Source organism: Delphinapterus leucas, chromosome 20, assembly GCF_059928025.1.
Source record: "Delphinapterus leucas isolate spDelLeu-1000000601 "Yukka" chromosome 20, BTC_Dleu_Yukka2, whole genome shotgun sequence".
Lineage (NCBI taxonomy): Eukaryota > Metazoa > Chordata > Mammalia > Artiodactyla > Monodontidae > Delphinapterus > Delphinapterus leucas.
The window spans coordinates 60,190,369-60,214,905 of NC_143148.1; the positions used below are offsets into that span (position 1 = coordinate 60,190,369).

At 60.0% G+C, this 24,537-nt stretch overlaps 1 protein-coding gene across 1 annotated transcript in view; it reads right to left on the minus strand.

Annotated features, from left to right (window-relative positions):
- Window positions 1-23,450, minus strand: part of CBFA2T3 (CBFA2/RUNX1 partner transcriptional co-repressor 3) — an 85,139-nt gene extending 61,689 nt beyond the window's left edge. Inside the window, exon 1 of the mRNA XM_089903414.1 lies at window positions 22,460-23,450. Coding sequence (XP_089759540.1) covers window positions 22,460-22,547 — 88 coding nt within the window. The 5' untranslated portion in view covers window positions 22,548-23,450. The remainder of the gene's footprint in view (window positions 1-22,459) is intronic.
- Window positions 23,451-24,537: the final 1,087 nt, after the last annotated feature.

Consider the following 24,537-nt stretch of genomic DNA (forward strand, 5'->3'; position numbering starts at 1 on the left):
CTCCCGGGACCCTCGCTCCCCGCCTGCGTCCTCCCCTGCGGTGGCGGTGGTGCCGGGGGAACACAGGTGAGAGTAGCGGGGTCTGGTGGTCGCGAGCCAGCGGGTGCGCCCGGAAGTGGGGGCAACGGCATGTGGGCGCGGCATGGGAGTGGGAGGGGACTAGGGGCGTGGGTGGGGATTAAGAATATGGGCGGGGCTGGGAGTGGGCGGGCTGTGGGTGTGGGCGCGGCACGAGTAGGGACTGAGGATCTGGGCGGAGCACCAGGACTGCGGCCAGCTAGGCAGAGCCTGGACAGACGCCGCCAGGCTGGACTCCCTATCCCTCCGTGGGGCTCCCTCCACCTGGCCCAGGGCTCCTCAGAATCCTGGAGTCCTGGGACATGCCTCTGGGGGCTCCCAAGCCTTGACTCCAGGTCATTTGTTTTTACCTACACCGAAGCTTTGTCAGGAATCGGGATGACGGTCACGTTGTGAGAATTGTGAAGTCAAGTTCTCTGGGCAAAGCCGTTAAATATCCTGTGTGCAAAGCCAGGCTGCTAAAATCCCAGTTCCAGGCTGGGCCAAATGCAGCCCCGGCCAGGTGTTCTCAGAGGAGCTCTCCTGTGGCGGGGGAGCAGCCACCTGGCGTCCCACCTGCGCAGGGGCGGTGCTAGGTGCTTCAGACACGCTCTCATCCAAACCCCGGAACAACCCCGGGGCAGGTAATGATCCACCTTCCTATAGATGAGGAAACCCAGGCCCAGAGAGACCAAGAGCCCACAGAGGGTGGTGGCGCCGGGGGTCCCAGAGGTTCTCCCAGCACCCCAGCCCGGGCGCCTCTTGGCTGCACGGCGCTGCCAGCCCTACGCTGCTCGCTTCCGCCCTGCAATCTGGCCGGTCACACCCTGCCACCTCCTGGCCCACCCATCTACCAGCCTGTCCACGCCTTGGGTGACGGTCACAGGAAAGGAGGCCGCGGAAGGGCGGCCCATCTGCCTTCCAGATTGCAGGGAGGAACCAAGGCGGCGGCTCTCGAGGGCTGGGCGCTGCTGGGGGGCCCAGGAAGACTCAGATGTGGCTCAGGGCCCGGGGTGGCAGAGCTGCGGCAGTGGAGGCACAGTGCCCGTGGGGACCGGACATGGTCACAGCGGTAGTTTGCTCCCTGCACCCAGTTCTCTGAGGGATTCTCGGTGAAGTCAGGAAAGGAAGGTTTCCACAGACTTTCACTCACCTAAGTGCCCTAGACTCCAAGGCTGTGGGAAACACGGACCCTCACTGGTGATCACAGGACCGTGGGCTAAAAAGCCACATATGCTCCCCACCTGGAGAAATGGCCACACTTAAAAGTGAAGATGTCCAGTGTGGGTGAGGGTGCTGGTACACAGGCCGAGTGACATTTCCCCACGGGGCATTTCAGCAATAGTTGCTGAGAGCTGTAAACAGATCCAGCAATTCCTACACTCAGGTTTACCTACCAGAGGATGCTTCTTACATCCTTACGTGTTTCTTTCTTAAACACCACAGTGCAACAGTGAACGTCAGAAGTGGTACAAAGCCCAGCCCAAAGACGTAGCTGGGTGAACACTAAATACCTAAGGAAGGGACCGTGGGGGACCTCATGCTCTGTTGGCAGGTGGCGAGTAGAGGACGGGGGTGTGGAGGTGGGAGCAGGGGGTGTAGCAAAGGCCTGCAGCACCATATGTGAAAATTGCCACAAAGGAGTAGAGAATACAGACATACAGAGTAAAAATGGGCAAAGGATGTGCCCACGTAATAATTGCCTACACTTTCAGGGTTTTCCTGCAAAACTTCCCCTGAGCACTAGATCCATTTCCTAGGTTCTGGTGATAATAAAACGATAGTGGCGGTCACTGTAGTGGGGCATCCGCCCTGTGCTGGGGCGCCGCTGGTGTCACAGTCCACCTGCTGCCCCCTCTCAGCGCCTGTACCCAGACCCACCCTCCACAGGGAACACCCCGGCCCTCCTGTGAGCTCACGAGGCGCCTGTCTTTCCGTCATTGCACATACAGCGTGTTTACCTGTGGTTTACCTGTTCCCTAGTCTCCCTCCCCCGGGGGCAGGGCATGTCTGTCTGTTCACCACCGAGTCCCCAGGGCCTCAGGTGGCCTACACCCTCAATGAGTATTTGTTGAGTGGCTGCATGACCTCATTTAAGCTTCATGCAACTCTCTGAGAGGTTTCATTATTCTCATTTTATTTTATCTTCACCTTCCTTTCTCTTATCTGCATGTTTGGATTTATCATTTTAGTCTTGCTTTCTTAAGTAAGGGAAGATAGCAGTTAGTTTTTAAAGTGCACTTGCAGTGCACGATCAGGGTAGCTGCTCTGGTGCCAGGCCTGTGGCTTCTCAGTCCCGGATCCGGTCACAGGCTGCTCCCCGGCACCAGGGTGGCATCCGGCTCGGAAGCCTGGGGGCAGCACTGATTGGGCCCCGAGGAGGGCATGTGACCCGGCTGGGCCAATCACAATCCTTCCCTGGAATTTTTTGAACTGGACCAGAGAAGGGGAGCTTTCTTTTTGCTCTGCTCAGGAGGCGCCCCCAGAGCTGCTTGGGGCCGTCTGCTCTGAGAGGTGGAGAGGGCCTGCTCTGAGCATGTGGTGGCTGCACCAGGGTCCCTGAAGCCAGTCCCACCCTATCCTTCCTGGAGGCTGTTACTTGAACCAACACATCAGGGTCCTTCCTGAGCTCCAGGGCAGGGTTTCTATCACCTGCAAGCATAGTAGCCTGACTACATGCCCCGGCAACTCCACCGTGCACACGGGGAACTCGGCCTGGAGCAGCTGTGGGCAGCCGAGCTCTGTGCGTGAGAATGATGAGAAGAGCCTGCCTGCTGCGGCGCCACAACCAGGGCAGGCCCAGATGGACCATCCCAAGCCCACATGCATCTCCCACTCTGACGGGCCGTTTATTATCCCTGGAGCAGGGGCACCCCCAGGCCTTCTCCTGCAGGGGACCTGCAGAGCACCCGGCAAGACAGATCTGGTGCTGTCACTCCCGCCTGAGAAAAAGTCTGCCCCTCAGGTACATGCAGCTCCTCCTACCTGGAAACTCCTGCCCTAAGCCCCTCTCCACCTCAGGAATCTGTCAAGAGGCCTTTCCCATACTGCCCTCCCCGAACCTGGGGGAGATGCCCTCCTGCACCCTCGTCATGGCCCCATCACAGCTGCTCACGTGTCCCAGGAGGTAGGGGACCCCTTGATGCATGGCCATGGCTTCCTGCCCCCACCTGTCCTGGGGTACAAGTGTCCAGGACCCACACACAGGCTCTGCAGAGACTGATTTACTGTGTCTGCTCTAGAATGAGTGGCTGATGGAGGGCCATCCTCACCCACAAAGAAAAGCCCACCTGCTCCTCATTTGTGCCTCAAATATTCCTCGAACACCGTCCTCCCCACCCCCACCCCGCGCCCAGGGGCACTAAAAGAGGATGAGGCACCAGGCGGGAAAGGTGGGTCCTAGGGTCCCCCCACCAGGCTCCCTGGATCCCCTTTTGTCCTCCCTGTCCCTTAATGTGTCCACAGTGTGGCCGGGGGCACCCTCAGCATCCTCTCAGCCCATGACCCTCAACATAGGGCACAGAGAAAGCCCTCGCTGCCTGGGAGGGGAGGCTGGGAGGCGGGACACACAGGTGAACAGACCTCGGAGCTCACCAGGCCGCCCAATAATTTCACAGACAGGGAAATGGATGGAGCCTCAGAGAGGGGGCCCTTCTCAGTTCTAGGACTGCGGGGGTCCTTTTCCTGCCAAGAGGCCTGGCTTGTTCGGGGGCAGGGAGCCCGCCCAGCAGGGGTGTGGCCGCTCGGGGCTGGTGTGGGAGCAGCTCTGAGGCTGGACGGAGGAAGAGCCAGGTCTGCCCTGGTGCCATGGGAGAGCTGTGCTCTCTTGACAGATACTAGGGGACATCGTCCCCTCCTCCCTGCCCTGCCTGGGCAGCCGTAAGACAAAGGTGGCCACGCCTGGTCCCCCAAAGTCAGCCCCGCCATCTCCTCTTGTGTAAGAGATGCAACCCCGGCTTGCACAGAAGACAAACCCATGCCAGAGGATGCGCCACTGCAGCCGCACTTCCGTGCGGGGCCACGCTAGCTGGGGGCTGATGAGCCGTCCAAGCAAGCATGCGGGGCGCTGACCGGTGCCCCCCAGTCCTTCCCAGACGCGCCACCCACAGCCCGCTCTTGACACCCCTGTTCAGCGTTGGCAGAGCTCCAGAAACGGCTGCCCTCCCACCCACACCCTCGTGTCTGGACATGGTAGGGTGACAGGGAGGGTGCTGAGGACGTGCGCAGGATCTGAACGCGGTGCTGTGTGAGGAACGCGGACGCTTGCGGTGGGGAGGACGATGGAGAAGGTGACAGTCACCTCCCGCCCGCGCAGGGCACTTCACCCAGATCCCCCATGGAATTCTCACGCCAGGCCCAGGTGGCTGTCCTCATCCAAGCCGAGGCCCAGAGAGGGGCGGTCACTCGCTGAGACCCACAGCGTGTATGGGTTTCCCCCAGGCTGCCTCACAGTCCAAACGATGGAATATGATTCGCCAGAAAGAGAAATGAGGTCTTAATTCGTGCTGCAATGTGGATGAGCCTTGAAAACATCACGCTGAGTAAGAGGCCAGACACAAAGGCTGCGTTTCACACGATCCCATTTGTGTGAACCAGCCAGAACTGGCAGGTCCAGGAGACAGGAAGAGACCAGGGCAGGGTGGGGTGTGACTGCTAAGGGGCACAGGGTTTCTTTTAGGAGAGATGAACGTGTTCTAAAATTAGGCAGTGATGACGGTTGCACAGCTCTGTGAACAGACTAAAAACCACTGAAATTGGACATGTTACATGAGTGAATTGTATGCTCTGTGAGTTATCTCAAGAAAGCTGTTTTAAAATCAAAGCAGACCCAGAACTGAGGCACCTTCTGAACAGCACGCACCGCCCCGGCTCCTAGGGACAAGGGGCCGGCGGAGGGCGGAGGGCAGGGGCCGAGGCCCCTCGGCCAGGCCGCCGTGGGTCTGGAGGCTCGGGGAAGGCAGGTCAGTGCGGCCGGGCTGTCCGGAGAGGCAGGCACGTAGGAGGAAGACCTAAAATAACTCTCAGAACCTGAAACTCCGGGCAGAAGTTGAGGGTGGTGTGGTCACGGCGAATGGGGAACTGATCTGCTCGCGGAGGGAAAGGAGAAGTTTTATTTGGGGGACGTCAGGGTGAGGCGGCGGAGGTGGCGAAGAAAGGATTCTGACGTGGAGACACTCCTGTTTCCAGTGCCCTTAGGCATCACGCACTTTGGTGGAAGGAGCCCGCGAGAGGAGAGGGAGAAGTTCCGTCCCCAGATCAGAGACCAAGGCCTGGGGCAGGCGGAGAGCCCAGCGCGGGGGTGTCCCATCGCCCGCTGCTGCCCTTGGAGGGGCCCTGCAGACCCCCGGGCCCACTGGGCTCCTCTCTGAGCCCCACCACCCCCGGCCCCGCCAGGTGCTCATTTGTGAGCTGAGAGCTGCTCCCGGCAGCACCCAGGGCTGGGGACACGAGGTCCTCCTGGCGTCTGAGTTCCAGCAGGCCCTGGAGGACCAGGGCACGAGGGGGGCCCACCCTTCCCCATTGATAAAGGGGGTGGGGAGAGGCTCTGTGCAGGGCGTCAAGGGCACACAGGAGGTGCTGTGACCACTGACGGGCTCTGAGGGGTACGGCCGCCTCCCCTTTGGGGCAGCGGGCTCAGAGCCACCCTGGCCGTTGACGTGGGTTTGTGCGGAGGGGCCTGAGGGGAGCCTCGTGGGCTGGGGCAGTCCCCTGGGCGGGGGTCGTCATGGGACGGCAGCCCCCAGCTCCAGGGGCCCGGAGGTCTCGAAGGGAAGGTGAGGACAGAGGCAGGAGGAGCGTGGACATGCTGCCCCTGTCTAGCTCAGGCACAGGAGAGATGCTCTGGAAGTCGGTGGACACGAGGCTGTGACCGGCAGAGGCCAGGACGGGGAGCAAGACGGAGGGAAACTGAGAGCAGGAGAGGGGAATAGGGGAGAAGGGTCCCAGGGATGTTCGGAGTCTCCTCTTTCCTCCCAGCCGCTTGGAAAAGTGATGGAGAGAAAATGGGGAGAGGGAAACGCTGGTGTCCAGGACCCTGGTGGGGAAAAGCTGGATCTTTGTTTAAAAAGACCAGTCGAGGGACTTCCCTGGTGGTTCAATGGTTAAGACTTCGCCTTCCACTGCGGGGGGTACAGGTTTGATCCCTGGTCAGGGAGCTAGGATCCCACATGTTTTGTGGCCAAAAAACCAAAAAACATAAAACAGAAGCAATATTGTAACAAATTCAGTAAAGACTTTAAAAAATTAAAATAAAATAAAATAAAAAGACCAGTCAATTTCCCGCGAAGATGAGTCCCTTGGCCCCTCGGAGGGATAGATGCCTGCAGACATGAGAGCAGACCCTTCGGGTCCCCGTCCCAGCTCCCACCGCCTGAGCTCAGGAGGCCCTGCAGACAAGGCAGGAGAGCAGTGATTTCCCAGCCCGGGTTTTGGACAGTGCGGTCTCCCCCTCCTCCTCCAAGTTCAGCGGGGATGGCCACTTGTGAAATGGCCCCATGGGGCCGTGGCCGGGTGGATGGACCTTGGGCGCAGAGGTTTTTTGAAAACAGCAGAGAAGTTGTGAAATTAGAAGCCAGAAAGTCCTGGTTTGGGAAGGAGCTTCAGAAGTGGGGACCGGACCCCCCATCCTGGGCGTAACCAGAAGTCTGCCGACTGGGGCTTCTACAGAAGCCTTGCTTTCTTTATAAGAAGGGGCTGGTCCAGTTTTTGTCCTCTGCACCTTCTCTTTTCCTCTTTTTTCCTGCTCGGGAGGCAGATGTGACGCCTGGAAGTGACACAGCCACTTTGCAGCTAGGAAGCCACAAGTAAGAGGAGGTAGGATAGAAAGAGTAAACTAGCCTGTGTCCCGGACGGCTGACCAGCCTCCATGGCCTGCCTCTGAGTTTTTGTTACAAGGACAAAGACACACAAACCCTGTCCTACTGCTGTTAGGTTTTCTGCTATTTGCAGCTGAACACAATCCTTTTGGAGACAGGGTTCGAATCCTTCATGGATGGGGTTGCCAGATTTAGAAAACAAAAATACAGATGCTCGGTTAAATTTCAACTTCAGATAAGCAGTGAATAATTTTCCGCACGAGTGTGTCCCAGGCAGTATTTGGGACATACTTATACTAAAATATTGTTTATCTGAAATGTGAACTTTCATGGACGAAGTTACAGAACCCAGAGAGGTTGCACATCTTGTCCGAGGTCTCGTCCTGAGCAAGCGGTGGAGCACAGGCTGTGTCCTCCTTCTCCGGGGCCTCTAGGGCTTCCTAAACCCTGCCTTAATGATGCACAAAGGAGACTCAGAAGAGCCATGTGACTCACCGCCCAGGACAAAGCAATCGAGCTAAGAGTGGTCCAAAGACGAGAGTCGTGCAGAAAGCGACGGTCGGTGGTGGTGAAGCTTCTGCTCCAGTTGGATGCTGTCATGACATTTTAATTCCATTTGACAAAAGTACCAGCCGGGGATGGGGGACAGTAGCTCCCCATGGACGGTGTGCGACCACCGGCCAGGACTGGCCCCAGGAGCACCGTGCTGTGAAGGATGCTGAGGCCTCCTCTGCGCTCAGCAGAAAGGCACAGGTTCCCAGGACCCACGTGTCAGCGGTGGCATTCGCTGGGTCCCGAGGAGCGTCGTTACTCTCAGCGTCTCCTTTGGTCCTGGGGGCGCTTGGCACCCCCCAGTGCGGGCGTCCGCAGAGCCTGATGTTACAACAGGAAGCACGGCCCCTGCCCCAGCCCCTGGCAAGCCCGAATCTGCGTCCATCCCTGTGGAGTGGCCTCTCGTGGACCTTTCGTGTGAGTGGCGTCGTATAATACACGGCCTTTTGGGTCCCGCCTCTTTCAGTGAGTATGTTTCCAGGGTTCATCCAAGCTTCTAGCCACTCAGCCATTCTCCAGATTCTCTCTCTCAGCTGACGTTTCCCAGCACCTGATGTGCCATGCTCTGTTCTGGGGGGGGGAATGACCAGGAGAACCACAGACCCTGGAGAGAACAGCCTCCTGATAATCCAGAAAGTAGAGCTCGGGCCCCATGGGCAGGGAGCCGGCAGGAGGTGAGGCGGGGGCGGCAGCAGGACTGGGGTCGAGGCCTGGCCCCCGCACAGAGGTTGGAGGGGTCCCCATCTCTCACCGTGAGGGGGGCAGTTGGCTTGCAGCAGTACCTGCAGAAAGAAGAGGGGTTCTGTCTTCCAACGAAAGAGAACCAAGAGCCTTCCGGCCCCCCAAGCCCTGGCCAGTGCGGCGGGCAGGCTGCTCTGGTCTGTGGCCAGGGTCTTCCTAACGGGCATGTGCCAAGACTCTCCAGGTAGCTGGGCAAGAGAGCTTGAAGGAATCCTGGGGTCCTCAACTTCCGGATTGTTCCAGCAGGAAACGAGGCCTGTGGTCTGCCCGTTCTTCCCTCCTCTCCTTTCCTGACCCTCCTTCTCTCCTGCAGGCTGAACCCATCTCAGTGCTTTGCCTCAGGGTATAAAGACCCAGTGAGTCTCCGGGCCTCCCCTGCCTTCGTCTGATGGAAACACCTGTCCCAAATGAGTGACAAGGCAGAGGGCCACCCGTGTCCTCATGTCCAGCCAGGCTGCCAAGGTCAGTGGGCCTCCTGGAACATGCCTGGGTGTCTTTCTATTGATGCTGATTGGGTCTCAGATGCTGTAAGTTAGGTGTTAACTTGCAGGAAACAGACAAGTTGCAGACCGTTTCTGCTCAGTAGAGAAGGCTATGCTTCATGACTGTGTTTAGGGGTCTTGGGGCGGCGTTCTCTCTTTTTGGGTTGGAAAATTGCTGTGTCCTCCCTTGAGTCGCCTTTGCCACCTGGCTGGCTACCTCAGCAATGGGGGAGACATGTCTCTGACACGTGCTTGCTACACTTTCATAGAAGAATCATGTTTATAGCTTTTTGAGAGGTTTGCTTTAACTTACCTTCCTGCCTTCCTGCTTTCTTTCTTTTCTCCCTGTCCATCTATTCATCCACCCACCCACACCCATCCATCTGCCATCCATCCATTTACACCAGAAGTGGAATTCCAAAGTGAGACAGTTGAGTCATTAATAACATGCTTATTTGAATTAAAGCTGACAGTGTCAGTCTGGGTCCTGACAATTTGGTTTTGTGGCAACATTTCCACTAGTCAAGGTACTAAACCTGCGGCCTCAGGGTTGCCATGAAAATAGGTCCCAAGCACGTGTGCCACATAAAATATACGATACGCTGGACCAGTTGACCTTTGACTGTTGAAACCACAATGTCCAGATGTTTTGAACTGGCCCATCACCACCATCACCCACAGTCCTATGTCCCCCATTGGTTTAGAAGGATATTTGTGAACCCATATACAGGCCCCTTTGTCCCTGTCCATTAAAGTAAAAGGCTTTTGCTTTACTTTCCCAGGCCTGCCCAAGCCTCAAAAGCCTGGCTCAAGAGTGAATGATTACAGGGACTTCCTTGGCAGAGCAGTGGTTAAGAATCTGCCCGTCAATGCGGGGGACACGGGTTCGATCCCTGGTCTGGGAGGATCCCATGTGCTGTGGAGCAACTAAGCCTGTGCGCCACGGCTGCTGAGCCTGCGCTCTAGAGCCCGTGAGCACAACTACTGAAGCCCACGCACCTGGAGCCCGTGCTCCGCAACAAGAGAAACCGCCATGAGAAGCCCGCGCACCACAACGAAGAGTAGCGCCTGCCCGCCTCAACTAGAGAAAGCCCGTGCGCAGCAACGAAGACTCAACGCAGCCATAAATAAATAAATAAATAAATTAATTTAAAAAAAGAGTGAATGATTACAAAATGTGAAGATGTAGAAACAAAGAATACTTGTTGGGCAGGAAATTGGTTATAGTTTAGACTCTAAACCAGCCACAGAGCAGAATCACTGAACTCCCAGTCCCCTGAAGGATCTGGATAACGGCCTGATGCACATTCCTAAGTTGTTTTTACAGGAAGCCGACCCCCACGAGGTGAAAACTGATGACCACAAGCACGTAGACCCCAGACCGGTTGAAACCAGAAGGTTGGTGATGCTCGAAATTTCACCTTGATGCCAACCAATACAAGAATTGTGCATTAGCTACTCAGACACCCTGCATCCCCCTCCCTCACACGACCTTTAAAACCCCTTCCCTGAAAGTCATGGGGGGGTTCGGGTCTTTTGAACACGAGCTGCCCATTCTCCTTGCTTGGCACCTGTAATAAACGCTGTACTTTCCTTCATCACAGCACAGTATCAGATCAGCTCTGCTGCGCACGGGCAAGCAGACCCAGGTTCAGTTCAGTAACGTTTGCAGCATGATGCCCACCCGGGGCTCAAGGCCTGTTTCCTACCGAGCAGGCAGGGTGCCTGCAGGGTGGGGAGTCTGGGAAACTGGCGTGTGCCTCTGTGCACTGCTCACTCCGAATGTCTCACGGGGGGTGTTAAGGTTAGCCTTTCTTGTGGCCAGCTAACTGTCACCTTCCAAAACTTCTCTAGTGGCCCCGGGCCCCTGTTATCCACCAAAAAGCAGCAGCCCAGGGTCAGGTGTGACTGAGCCCAGTAAGGCCGCTTTGTAAGAAATATCACCTTAAAGGGGGTTTGATTTTTCAAAAAAATTTTAGGGGACATGCCAGCCAAAAGTAATAAAAATCCCCTGAGCCACCGGCTTGGAGGGTAGGCCCTGGCATCCAGCACATGGCAGGCCCGTTTCCCACCAGCCACGGTGTCGGGGCTGCAGGAGCTCTCCCTCCAGGGAGCAGGGAGAGCTCGGTGACACGCCACTATTATTACGGCAGCCCCCGCCAGGCCCCCACTGCCCCCCTGGGCCCCGATCCAGCTGCTCTGACCCCGTCCTGCCTGCACCAGCCCAGCTGCCCACCCTCTGCAGCCAGTGCCACCTGTCACATGTTCCTGGCTTCGCTGAGGGGTGGACGGGGATGCGCGCTCAGCAGCTCAGTCTCCTGACCCCTCCAGGACAGGCCGGGGCCCCCTCTGTGCAGTGCTGTGCAGGGGTGGGGACCGGGGGCAGGGGTGGAGGCTCAGGCAGCCAACAGGCAGGCACAAAAGTCCCCTCAGCCGCCTCTTCCTTCTAGCATCGTGGAGGGGCTGCTGAGAGCCCCGTTTCTGGCTTTCTGAAGAGGAGCGGGGTTTCCCAGCTTGGAGGCCTCCGGCCCGCTGGCCCACACACGCCAGGACTTTCCACCACCCAGGCCTCAGGTCAAAGGTCTGGAGCGGGGCTAGAGTCAGGGAGGGGATGGTGCAGAGCGAGGGGGCCACACAGAGACTGGCCTCTCCCCCTGCTCGTCACAGCTGGACTCCCCACCACAGCCTCACCCGGGATGACTCTGAGTCCACGTTCAGAAAGGGTCGGACTAGGTCGAGCTGAGGCCAGCCCAGGTGCCAGTGCCTCGCCCCCGCCCACACTAGTTTCAGTGAACTGGGCCTCCCCAAGAGCCATAGGGAGATTTCATGACCTCCAGAAACACCCCACATGACTCTGGACACGTGGCTGTCGAAAGGCCTTTCTCAATGGGAGCCAGGTGGGGTCTCCTTGAGGTCCTACCCTCCCACTGCCTGGGCTCGTGGGGACTCATGGGGCCGCAGGGCAACGCGGGCAGCGCCTGCACGGATCCAGTGTTATGTGTCATCGTGGAGAGAAAACAGAAAATTGCAAAAGATGCACAGAACGTGATCCTCCTATGTAACAATTTAAAACAGAAAATCGCAATGTACCTGGGAAAGACACACACAGATAAAAGCAGTCCTTTGGACGGTTCCACAGCTGGGCGGCTCCCAGGGCTGACGTGTAACACCGTCCGCATTTTACACATGACGACATGGGTACGAGTTTGGGGACCTCGCAGGGCACCCTGAGCTGGGTCCAGGCCCAGCAGCCTGGCTTTCAGGGATTTCTGATCCCGTCTTGCTGCTGCAGCATGGGCAGGGGGCACTGGATCTATAACGATTCCTTTTTAAGAAGAAGTGGTGATGGGGGAGCAGACTCCGGAGCGAAGCCTCAGCTTGCCCGTCTGACTTGGGATGGGGCTTTCCCGGCCTGGGCGAATTCTTTCACGATTTAAATGAAAGGTGGGCCAGGAGACAACGGGATGCTAGGAGCAGGCGGCGCGTCGGAGGCCCAGCTGCGGGCAACGACCAGACCTGCCCCTTCTGTCTCCTGTTTCCTGTGAGCTCAGCAGTCCGTCCAGTAGGAAATGGACACGAGCCAGTAGGAAATGGACACGAGCCAGTAGGAAATGGACACGAGCCAGTAGGAGATGGACACGAACCAGTAGGAAATGGACACGAGCCAGTAGGAGATGGACACGAGCCAGTAGGAGATGGACACGAACCAGTAGGAAATGGACACGAGCCAGTAGGAGATGGACACGAGCCAGTAGGAGATGGACACGAGCCAGTAGGAGATGGACACGAACCAGTAGGAAATGGACACGAGCCAGTAAGAGATGGACACGAGCCAGTAGGAGATGGACACGAACCAGTAGGAAATGGACACGAGCCAGTAGGAGATGGACACGAGCCAGTAGGAGATGGACACGAGCCAGTAGGAAATGGACACGAGCCAGTAGGAGATGGACACGAGCCAGTAGGAGATGGACACGAGCCAGTAGGAAATGGACACGAGCCAGTAGGAGATGGACACGAGCCAGTAGGAGATGGACACGAGCCAGTAGGAGATGGACACGAGCCAGTAGGAGATGGACACGAGCCAGTAGGAGATGGACATGAGCCGCGGGCGAAGCGTTTCATATTCTGGCAGCCAGGGCAACTGGCTTTAATGCTATGTTCTGGTAAATCTGATCTATCTGGAATGTCATCACCCTCACACGTATTCAAGTTGAAGATCACTTCAGGTACTTTGCCCAAAGACTTTGGAATCCTGAGCCAGGGTGGCTCGGGCTGGACGGGCAGCCCCAGGGGGTGGCAGAGCCTCGGGGCCGCTGGGCCTCTTCTGCGCGGAGGGTGAGGGGTAGGTGGTGACCTGAGGCCCAGTTGTCGCGGCGACGGGTGAGAAGCGCAGTCTGGACCTCGGGCATTTGCCTGAAGGAGAGGCAGCTCGGCGGGGCAGGGCTGCAGGACCGGGTCCAGCTGTCTCTGGGTCCCCGCGGGAGGGAGGGAAGCACCTGGCAGTTTCGGTTTCCACAGGAAGCCGCCTGCTCCCATGTCCCCTCGAGCCAGCTGTGCTCTCTGCCCTGCAGCTCCGGGTGGCAGCCCCCGCCCGGAGAGCCCCCCAGGTGGGGACAGCCCCTTGCACCGCAGACTAGGAAGCCCCGATTGAGGGGCCAGGGCCAAGCAGAGCCTCTCGACCGGCCTCCTGAGCCCCGGAGGACTTCAGGGTGGGACACCTGGGGGCCGTGAATGGGAGCGATACCGTTCTGACTTGCATTTTTTGTCACCTGCTTTTAGGATGTCGGGTCCTGACCCTGGGTCTAGAAAGCGCTGTGCTGGTGGAGGGGTGGGAATGAGTCTGATGTCTGCGTGTCCATCTATCCAGGGCTGGGGGTACATCAAGGCAATACCCCCCTCCTGAGAAACAGGAAGGGAGAGGCAGGGGCCGGGTGCCCTGAGCCTCCAGGGGGAGGATGTCTCCTGTCCTGAGGCCCTGAGGCAGGAGTGGGCGTGCGGCCAGCAGTGGGGGGCTGGCGGCAGCAGGCAGCGTCCTGGGGAGGTAGGCCCAGGGACCCCTCGGCAAACTGTGGCCTCTCTGAGCTCCAGGGTCTGGGTGTTGGGGTCCCGTGTCCGGGCCGGCCACTCTGCTCAGAGCGAGGCTGGAACCTTAGATCTTTTCTCTTAATAAGAGGACCCAGCTGTGGGAAGACCCCCGCCGCCCCAGCCCCGGAGCTCAGCACAGGGGACCTGTTTCTGAGGAGGCCCCATCAAGTTGGCCTGAGGTGCGAGGGTCCCAGCACCCCTCTTGACTGTCTCCCCTCCCACCGCGCTGCCCTCTCCCAGGCCCTGTGAGGTCGGGGCTTTCCACACACTCAAAATGCACCCCAATTTGGGAGGGAAGTAGGAAGCGCTGGGAGCCCGAGGGCGGGTGAATCCCCAGTTCCTTCCACGGGGCTCCCTCTTCACCCCTGCGAGGGCCCTTGGCCGGGGAGCGGGTGCAGGCAGGGGGTCGCAGCCAGGATCCGAGGGGGGGGCGAGAAAGGCAGGCCTGGACCTGGGGAGGGCTAGGTAGGTGCCGGGGTCCTCCCCCACCATCCTCCAGCCTCTCGGGGGCTGGATGCCACCCCCATGTCACAGACGAGGAGACAGGCCTGCTGGGTCCCGGGGTGAGTGATGGAGCTGGCTTCCAGCCCAGCCCTCCCCTCCCGGCCATGATCTAGTCCAACCGGCTGCCCTTGCCACGAGCAAACTGAGATCGGGGAAGCCAGGCTACGCAGACCCCTCCTGTCCCTCTGGGGTCTCCTGGCCCTGCACCTCATGTCCCTCCCCTGCAGTGTCTGTGAAGCTCTACAGGCCCAGGGAAGGGACATGGCCAGCGTGAGGGCCAGGCTCTCGGGTGCCCCCTCTGCCTAGGCCCAGGGCAGCTTGGACACTGGCCATGTCTCTAGGGCGAGGATGGGCCACCTGCAAGGCCTCACCCTCTGCCCCCTGACGTGTGCACCTTCGTACCACGGCCCCTCTAGGCTGTGAGCCCCACGGAGCAGGTGGCCGGATGCTGCTTCCTCTCAGGAAGGGACCCGTTTCTGCACCCGTGGAGTGGAAGCCGCACCCAGAGGCCACACCCTCCTCGAGACCTCAGCAGCACGGACTGGGCCCTCAGAAGGCCCGAGTGCTTCAACGCGGGGTATTAGCCTGGGGCAGGCCCGGCCCGCTTTTCCAAAGGTTTCAGAGCAGCAGGCAGCACAGGGGCTTCGCCCCGAGGGCCAGGCCGGGCGGTGGCTCTGCGGGCATCAGCTGGGGCAGCGCTCGATCCAGGTGTCAGCTGGGGCGCCAGATGGCACCTGCCTTGGGCTCCCTAGTGCAGAGCCAGCAGACGCATTGTAGGCTCTCAGAGGGTGCAGCTCCCACATGGGGAATGATGGGTGCAAAAGGGGTCCCTTTCCTGAGGCCCTACCTCAACTGCGTTTCCTCCCAGGGAGGGCGCTGGGCAGACAGGGAGGCCCCAGCCCTGCTAGTGACTTGCTGTGTGACCTTGGGCAGGTTTCCTGACCCCTCTGATTTGTCTTCATCTGTACAGCCAGGCCAATGATGCCTTTGAAGGGTTACTGGGAAGAAGCCGTGCCCAGGGCCAGGAAGGCATCTGGAATGGAGTGGCCAGTCCCCTCTGCCCGCTTGTCCAAGGCCTGCAGCCTGTTCTTAGGGAACAACCTCGGAGGACCCTCCTGTGTTGCTACTGTCGCTGCCCCGGGGGCTGCATCCGAGGTCACGGCCTACTCAGGGAGCCTCCGCTGCCCAAGGAGCAGGCCTCCTGTGCACAACCCACTCGTCACCCAAGGATTGCCCAGCTCCTGGCAGTGCCACCTGAGCCCTCCCGCCCGGAGCAGAGGGGCCGCCTGCCGGCTCAGGAGCTGGGGGAGGGGTGTGTGCGTGCCCAGGCCCCTGATCCAGGCCCCAGGGCCAGGTAGGCGAGGGTACAAACGCCCCACCAGGGTCCTGTGGCCAAGTGGGCACTGGGACAGGGGGCAGGAAGAGGGGGCTGTTCCTCCATGCCTGGGACGGAGGACTTCAGCAGGTCAGTGTTTCCAAGGCAACGGAACCCGCTAGGATGGCCAGAGGTGCTTGCCCCTTCCTCCAGTCAGCATCACCCTCTGGCCCGCTGGCCCTTCCCAGCCCCCTCCCGGTCCTTTCCCGGAAGTGCTGTTTAGGGTGGGGAGCAAGCGGGCTATGGACCAGGGAGCTGTCACCAGACAGCAAACCTGCCAGCACCCTGGTCTTGGATGGCCAGCCTCCTCTTCTGCAAGAAATAAATGTCTGCTCTTTACAAACCACCCCACCTGGGGCGTCCTGTGACTGCAGCCTGTGGCCTTGGCAGTCACATCCCCTCTCTGGGCCCTGTGTCCCCCTGTAGAGGACGCGGTGAGAGAAGATAGGAGGGTAGGTGGTCTGGTGCCCTCCATGCCTCAGGCTGCAGGGGAGGGGACCCTGGTGCCCATGGAGAGGCCCTCGGGCAGGGAGGGGTTGAGAGGGGCCGCTAGGCCCGGGTCCAACTCTGAGCCCCGGCCCTGCTTGCTGTGTGACCCCTGGCAGTCTGCCCCCATCTCTGGGCCTCAGGTCCTGTCTGACAGTGGCTGTGATGGCAAATCTAGAATTTGGAGACCAATGCAGCCACTCCCCACAGCCCCTGTGCTGGTCAGCAGGCTTGTTGTGTGCGGGGTGGTCAAGTCATCTGGACATGGGATGCATTCACCTGCCAGTGCCAGGATCTGGGCGCTGAGTGCGCCATGGCAAGCAGGCAGAGGAGACAGCACGCCCGGGAGACGGATGCTGAAGAGGTACGTAACCCTGAGCCGCCCCCTTGTCGGAGGGAACAATAAATGAAGGAGAAAACAGCAGGAGAGGAGGACTGAGTGCACGTGTGCGGGGGGAGGGGAGGGTAACCGGAGCAAAGACTTGAAGGGAGGCACGGGAGTGGGGGGCCAGGACGCGGGGCGGGGGAACCCCCCCCCCCAGGGCGTGCACACAGGCTAGAGGTGATCTCACTTGTCTTTTTTTGGGCTCACTCTTGCAAACGGCGGAATGACAAAGTGACTCCCCAGAGCCCCACGAGAAGAGCCTGTCAACCCTCCCCACCCCGCCCCCAGAAGACCTTTGGATGGGGTCTCCACGGAGGCCACCTCCACCCTGGGCTGCACTCTGACGGTCACTGCCCAGCCCAGGGTGTTTGCCGGCACTGGCTGTGCCAGTGTGACCTAGGTGGGGTTTAACGATGGGAATTTCATTAGCACCAGTGCAGCGTCACCTCTGGCCCCATCACGGAGTCCAGGGGAGGCCCCTCTTTGCCCTGGCCTCTCCCTCCTGCACTGAAGTCACGGAAGTGAAGGTGTGAGAGGTTAGCACCAGTGCCTTTCTTCTCAGTCAAGACGCTTCAAGAAGTGAAAGTCTCTGCCTTCTCCCGCCGCCCCCGCAGGACCACTTCCTTCAGGAAGCTGGCCTGGATTGCACCCTGTCCCCTGGGCATCACCCCGCCCTGCGGCTCTGTCTTCTGAGGCTCAGTTTTGCTGTCTGATGGGTGGGGAGGACACGGGTGGCCGGTGTCCTCCTGCTGGCTGCCCCCAGAAGTCTTGCCCCACAGGCTTGTGCGATAGGGACAGCATGGAAACTGAGGGTCTCAGGGAAAGAACGCTCCACATTTACCCCGGGGCAGGGGGCTTAGGGAGCCCCACTCTTCCCAGGACCTGGTGGGGAGTGGAATCCTCTCTCCCCAAACTTGTTCTGGGTCCTGACACAGGACGTGGGGGGATGGGGACTCAGTCCAGAGCCTCCGTCTGCCCCAGAGCTGCACCCCTGCTCCTCTGCTCTGTGCCCTGGAGGCTGGCCCGGGACCGGTCAGGCCCAGGAGATGTGGGGTGGGGAAGGAGGACGTGGGTGTTTGCCCTGCCATCCACTCTCCGGGGCTCAGCCCACTCCACTCGTCTCCTGGCCCCTCTCAGCTCCCTCCCCTTCTCCCCTCTCACCCCTCAGGTCAGGCTGTATCGGCCCCCAGGCTCCTGTCCTGACCTGGCTGCTCTGTTTGACCTGTGTAAGAGGTTCCTCATCACACAGTCCACACTCGTCGCCCGGCGGTCGTGCTAGCAGTTTCCTGCCAGGACCAACTGATCTGGCAGGGTGTCTAGGGCCCGCTTTCCACCCAAAATAGACCCCCACTCCATCGGTCCTGCAGGGTCAGCAGAGCCGGGTTCAATCACACCTCTGCTCTCGCCTGCTGTGTGCCCCTCAGAACCTCGGTATTTTCTTCTGAGATGGCAGTCACAGAAGCACGTGGGGCTTGGCAGCCCTGAGCCATGACCCTGACACAGGAGCCCCCAGCACCATGTGGTCAACAAGACGTGGGGACAGGCCTGAGGAGGGGGAGAAGGCCCTGCAGCGTGTGAGCAAAGCAGGGACAGGACTGCCATCCGGAGCGGGACGACGGTACAGAAGAAACCAAGAAATCCTTGCACGCACACGCCAACCCCAGAAGCCCCGGGCCCTCCCTGTGTGAATTCCCCAGTGTCCATAGCTGACCGTCTCCCGACAGCCCTGAAAGCATGTCCCAGGGGCCTCAGCTGAATGAGAAATGGGGCAGCGGGCAGTTGGGAGGCCATGTGGGCTTCTGATAACCTGGCTCCCCTCTTGCGCCATGCGGCCCCGGATGCACCACTGGGCCCCCTGGCAGCTGGAGGCCACGTGCCCAAGCCCTGGCCCTGGCTGTGACAGAGGTGGCTGGCTGCAGGCTGTGGGTACCTTTGCCCCAACCCTGCTGCCTGGAATGCAGAAGGGACAGTCGGAGCTCTGGTCATCTGGAATGGTCACCCTAAATCCAAAGACAACTGTCCTTATAAGAAGAGGAGAGGAGGCAGAGACATGGGGTAGAGGCCATGGGAAGACGGGAACAGAGATTGGAAGGACGTGGCCTCCAGCCAAGGACACCTGGAGCCCCCTGGAGCTGGAAGAGGCAGGAACGACCCTCCCCCAGAGCCTCTGGAGGGCGCCCAGCCCTGCAACCACTTCATTTCAGTCTCTGGCCTCCACATCTGGGAGGGAGTAGATTTCTGTTGTAAGTCACCTGGTTTGCAGTGGTTTGTTACAGCGGCCCCAGGAAATTAATACAACAGGGAAGGGCATTCCAGGCAGAGAACGTTCCAGAGAAGAGCCTGTGGTGGGGGGGGCGGTGCAGCTGGAGGGGGAGGATGAGGATGGGGGAGAGGGAGGGCAAGCCCACCTGGTGACAGTGCTGACCTCTGAACCCCCACCCCCTGGGACCAGGCGACCCAAGGCTCCCAGGACAGCGCTCTCCATGGGATCTCGCCCAACACCCCCTAAGGCCCCAGCTGCCTCTGCTTGGACCCTCTGGTGATGGGACATTCCCTGTCTCCCTGGAAATCTGCCACCTGGGCCCCACCTGTCCCTCTTAGGTGACACTGAACAGGCCTGACTCAGTTTCTCCCCCGGGGTGGTCACGGGGCATTGCCCCCGAACCTCCTTTGCCTGAGGCAGCCTGGCTGGTGTCCTGGTTCCCACCTCTCGTTTGCGGGAGCCCAGCTTCTAGTGCACACAATTGGCACCTAATAAAGCTAAGGCCGCTCGGCACGCAGGATCTTAGTTCCCCAACCGAGGATGGAACCCTGGCCTCCTGCAGTGGAAGCACCATTTTTTGTTTTTTGTTTTTTTACATCTTTATTGGAGTATAATTGCTTTACAATGGTGTGTTAGTTTCTGCTTTATAACAAAGTGAATCAGCTATACATATGTTCCCGTATCTCTTCCCTCTTGCGTCTCCCTCCCTCCCACCCTCCCTATCCCACCCCTCTAGGTGGTCACAAAGCACCGAGCTGATCTCCCTGTGCTATGCGGCTGCTTCCCACTAGCTATCTATTTTACGTTTGGTAGTGTATATATGTCCATGCCTCTCTCTCGCTTTGTCACAACTTACCCTTTCCCCTCCTCATATCCTCAAGTCCATTCTCTAGTAGGTCTGTGTCTTTATTCCTGTCTTACCCCTAGGTTCTTCATGACATTTTTTTTTCTTAAATTCCATATATATGTGTTGGCATACGGTATTTGTCTTTCTCTTTCTGACTTACTTCACTCTGTAAGACAGACTCTAAGTCTATCCACCTCATTACAAATAGCTCAATTTTGTTTCTTTTTATGGCTGAGTAATATTCCATTGTATGTATGTGCCACATCTTCTTTATCCATTCATCCGATGATGGGCACTTAGGTTGTTTCCATCTCCGGGCTATTGTAAATAGAGCTGCAAGCAACTGACAAAGGATTAATCTCCAAAATTTACAAGCAGCTCATGCAGCTCAATAGCAAAAAAACAAACAACCCAATCCAAAAATGGACAGAAGACCTAAATAGACATTTCTCCAAAGAAGATATACAGATTGCCAACAAACACATGAAAGGATGCTGAGCATCACTAATCATTAGAGAAATGCAAATCAAAACTACAATGAGATATCATCTCACACCAGTCAGAATGGCCATCATCAAAAAATCTACAAACAATAAATGCTGGAGAGGGTGTGGAGAAAAGGGAGCCCTCTTGCACTGCTGGTGGGAATGTGAATTGGTACCGCCATTGTGGAGAACAGTATGGAGGTTCCTTAAAGAACTACAAATAGAGCTACCATGTGACCCAGCAATCCCTCTACTGGGCATATACCCCGAGAAAACCATAATTCAAAAAGAGTCATGTACCATGATGTTCGAAGCACCGAGTTTTAACCACTGGACCTCCAGGAGGCCCGGCACCTAACACATCTGAGTGCAGTGAGCACTCAGCACTAAACAGCACCGTTCCTTCCCACCTGCTGGCAGCGGCCCCCCCGCACTGTGCGGTCCTGATGGATCCCCCCACCCCAGCCCCGCCCCGCCTCCTGCTAAGCAGGAGGGAAGCCGCAGGGTTCACGCACATTTGTTCTCCAGAGGGACAGGTTCAGCTTCAGGAGATATGCTTACTGTTCTTTCTGTGGTTTGGGCGCTACTTAACATTTGGGGTCTCAAAGGTTTTCACGGGATCGTGGGAAGCCTGCAGGACGGAGCAGCACTGATCCACGGGCCCGTCCCCAGTCCCCAGGCTCCCCGGGCCCCAGCCCCCACGGCTCCCTCCAGCCCAGCTCCGCCTGCCACTTCCCCCGGTGGTGATGCCTGGCACTGTACGGCCCAGCATCTGCCCCCGTAAGGAGACCTGGGGAGCAGGATGTGTGGCTGTGCCTATCACCTGGGGCCAGGGGATTTAGAGACGATGGGCCGTGAGCTCCTAGAAGCCAGTGTCCCAGGGCTGGGACCCCCGCGCCCAGGCAAGCCCCCAGTCAAATGCACGAGCCACTGCTTTCCCTCCTCCCAGCAAAGCCTCCCAAGTGAGAAGTGCCCCCATTGGGGCGGCTGGGATTCTGCATCGGAGGTCCACCCAGACCATCTTCTCCAAGGGCCCGCGGCCCGACCAACACCGCAGGAGACATCATGCGCACGGAGGGTCCATCGTGTTTCCTGGCCTCAAACCCCTTTCACGGGCTGGCACTCCACCATCCAAACACAACAGCAGCCAGCAGTCTCGTCTGCCTCCCCCCTCCCTCCCCCGCCTCTGAGAAGCCGCTCCTTGACCCCTTCAGTGGGCAGAAGGACGGGGCCTGACACATGAGGAAACTGAGGCCGACACGAGGAGGGGCCGGCCCCAGGTGAGGAGGGGGGAGTGGTCCCAGAACAGTGGGGTCAGGGAGGGCTGCCCTGGGAAAGGAGGGGCAGCTGTGTGGGGCCCAGCTGGAGCTGGATGGGACTGCAGCCTCTGGCCAGCCCGAGGGCAGGGCGAGCGTGTCCCAGGCCAGTGACTGGTGCCTCCCTGGCGATGTCTTTGAATCACCCACACTCGGGAGAAGCCAGCAGCACGCTCGTTACTGTGTGGAGAGGCGGGCCTTGCACACCCAGGATTCTAGTCCTGGATGCGCTGAGTGCCTGGCAGAGCCTGTGTAGGGAGCTGGCCCTCTGGGCCCTGGATGGGGCAGGTGGGGGCCTGCTCAGGGGAGACGGTCCCTCTGCAGGGGAGATGGGATGTCTGGGGTCGGGGTGCCAGGGTGAGTGGCAGGGCATGCTTGCACTCCGCAGTGAGACTTGGGACTCTGTGCTCCTGGGACCGTGGGCACGTGGCTGTGGCTGGGGAACGGGGCCACCTGCCTACAGCCCTGCTGGCCCCCGAGTCCTGGGAGAGCCGGGCACGCGACCTTGCAGCTGGGGTCGCGTGTCAGGGAGGGCCATGGCCTCCTGCACCTCCCAGTCAGCAGCCCATAGGAAGTCCTCCCTATGTGACCACTTCTCCCTGGCACTGGCTCCACTGGGTGGGAGCCCTGGCAGGGGCGCTCCTCACTGGGGCCCAGGGCCAGGTCCTGGACCATCACTCCGTCCCGGGGCCTTGGGCGAGGCCCTCTCTATCTGGCCTTAGTTTCCTCATCCGACCTCCAAGTCGTAGGGGTCCCCACCAGTTTGCACACCTTCTTCCTTGCTGACTCCGGGGCCCTGCTCCCTGAGGCCGACAGAGCCCACCCCTCTTAGAGGACTGAGCCGCCCCCGCCTCTAGCATCTGCCTCTGGGTGGGGCCTGCCCACCGGCCTGGCACCTGCCGGGTCCTCCCCGGCCACCTGCCCCAGCTGTGCGGGCCTATGCCCGGTGGGAGGCCGCGCTGACAGTGGGGGTGAGTCAACAGGGCCAGTCAGGCGGCAGCGTGGAGATGTCACAGCCTCGCCACCTGCTCGGGCCGCCCCTCCCCCTGCCCCATCCCCTTACCTGGGCCGCCCTTCCTGGGACCCCTAGGCGCTGAGCAGCTGGTGGGCGCCGTGAGCCCACTCTCCAGTACGGGGGACACACGGGACATGGAGCTGGAGGTGGGTCCAGGAGACTGAATCCTGCTGCTGGCGGGAGATGGGCCTGAGCACGGCCCTGGGCGTCCTTCCCGACCTCGTGAGCCCTCGAGGGAAAGACAGGGGCCTCAGCCAGCCTGGGCTTCTCCGAGCCGGAGGCCTCTGTCCCCCAGACCGCTCTGGGCCTTCTAGCAGCCACTGCCCGCCGGCCTGGGGAAGGGGCGGGCGGCCGCAGGGGCTCATGTGATGCGGGGCGGGCCTGGGGACGCGCAGGTGGGGGAGGTCGCCTGCAGCCTGCAGCGAGGCAGCCAGCTGTGTCGCTGTGATAGTGTGGCCAGGCCAGGAAGAGTCGTGCAGCTGTGCCCACTGCTTCCTCAACAGGAACCATCTGGGCCCAGCCCTGCCCGGCTTTCCCTCACGGCCATTCCGTCCTGACTTTCCAACAACTTCCTCCTACCACCCGGCCAGTGACACCCCACCCACCCTGGGCCTGGCCCGCTGGGTGTGTTTCCTTGACCTGGGCAGGGGCGCAGCTCAGCAGCATGGGGGCAACGTCCATCCTGGCCAAACCTCCAACTCCCACGCTGCCCAGTGCACCTGTCTCCCCTCTGGCCTGGCACTGTCTTCAGCCTGGGCTGGTCCGGGGGTCTCCGCCCTCTCTTGCCCTCAGCCAGACTTCCCCCAGGGCCGCCTGCCCAGGGCCAACTGTTCAAGGGCATCGCCTGTAACCTTGAACCTGACCTCTGGGTTAGCCCTGGTCTGATCCGGTCCTGCCGCTCTGGCCAGCTCCCCTCCACTCAGGGCTTTCCCCTCGCGGCCTGGGGGTCCTGCCCCCACCCACCCTGGAAGTACTGCCCGCCAGGCTGGGCAGGCTAACCCCCTCTCTGGGCTTGGCCTCCTGGTTGGGGGCTCCTCAGGGACCCTTACCCCACTTCCCGATGGACGCCTTGGGGAACAGTGCCGATTTGGGCTCACGGGTGGAATTTGCTGGGGGGGTTCAGGCTGCTCCCCACTCTGACGGACGCCAGAAACAAGGTCAGGGCCCTCTGTGACCACTCAGCCCAGAAGCGGGTGTCCCAGGCCCCGCTCCCCACTCGGCACCCCGCACAGGGGAGGCGGGGCCCTTCACAGTCACTCAAATGGCCACTTGGTGAAGGTGGTGACCGCCGTGGGAAGACCCCTCGAAGTGTGCCCCTCGCCCTCCACTGGCCTGGCAGTCAGTCCCTGGGGACCGTACCTCGGCCGCAGTCTCAAGGCCTCAGACAGGCCAGAGGTGTGCAGCCCGCAGACCCGGGGCTGACGCACAGGTTTCTGTGCTATTCCGACAGAACCGAATTGGATTGTAGGTAATTCCTGCCCGTGGGGAGCAGTCCAAGCAGTGCAGAGGGCGCAGGGCAGCAAGTAAGAACCCCTACCAGTGCCTCCCGCTCTTTCCCCAGAGGCCACCGTCACAGCAGGTGGGCGTCCCTCTACAGTCCAGGCAGGGACAGACCCTGTCTGTTCCTGGAAGGGGCTGCGACGTGCATGTCCCCTCAGGGTGCACTGCCCCGGGGCCCCAGGGTTCAGGTGGAGGGGAGGGTGCCGGGAGCCAGGGGCCAGTCCCTGGTTTCGCCACTGTCCTCACGGCCACTCCTAGCTTCCCCTGCTCTCAGTCAGGGTGGGATTCAGGGTCACCCTGGCCAGTTTCCTCGGCGTGTGTGACACCCTGATCACAGTGGTTCCAGCTCCCAGACTGTTCCGGGAGGAGATGCCGCGGGGGACGCCGGGCACGGCCTGCCTCGGGGTCGGCGGTGCAGCTGTCACCCGCACTGGTGCTGGGGTTCTCGCCTCGCCCCGTTTTCCAGGCTGCAAGCGGTGGGGCCTCTCCGAACTGGGAAGCGAGAGGGTCTTGGGAAGGCACAGGCCCCTCCCCTGTGAAGGCAGCCCCCACCCCGGCTCTGGGCAGTCGTTTAGGGCGCTTGCACCTGCAGGGAGCACCCCAGATGGGCCACTTCCACTTTCGTG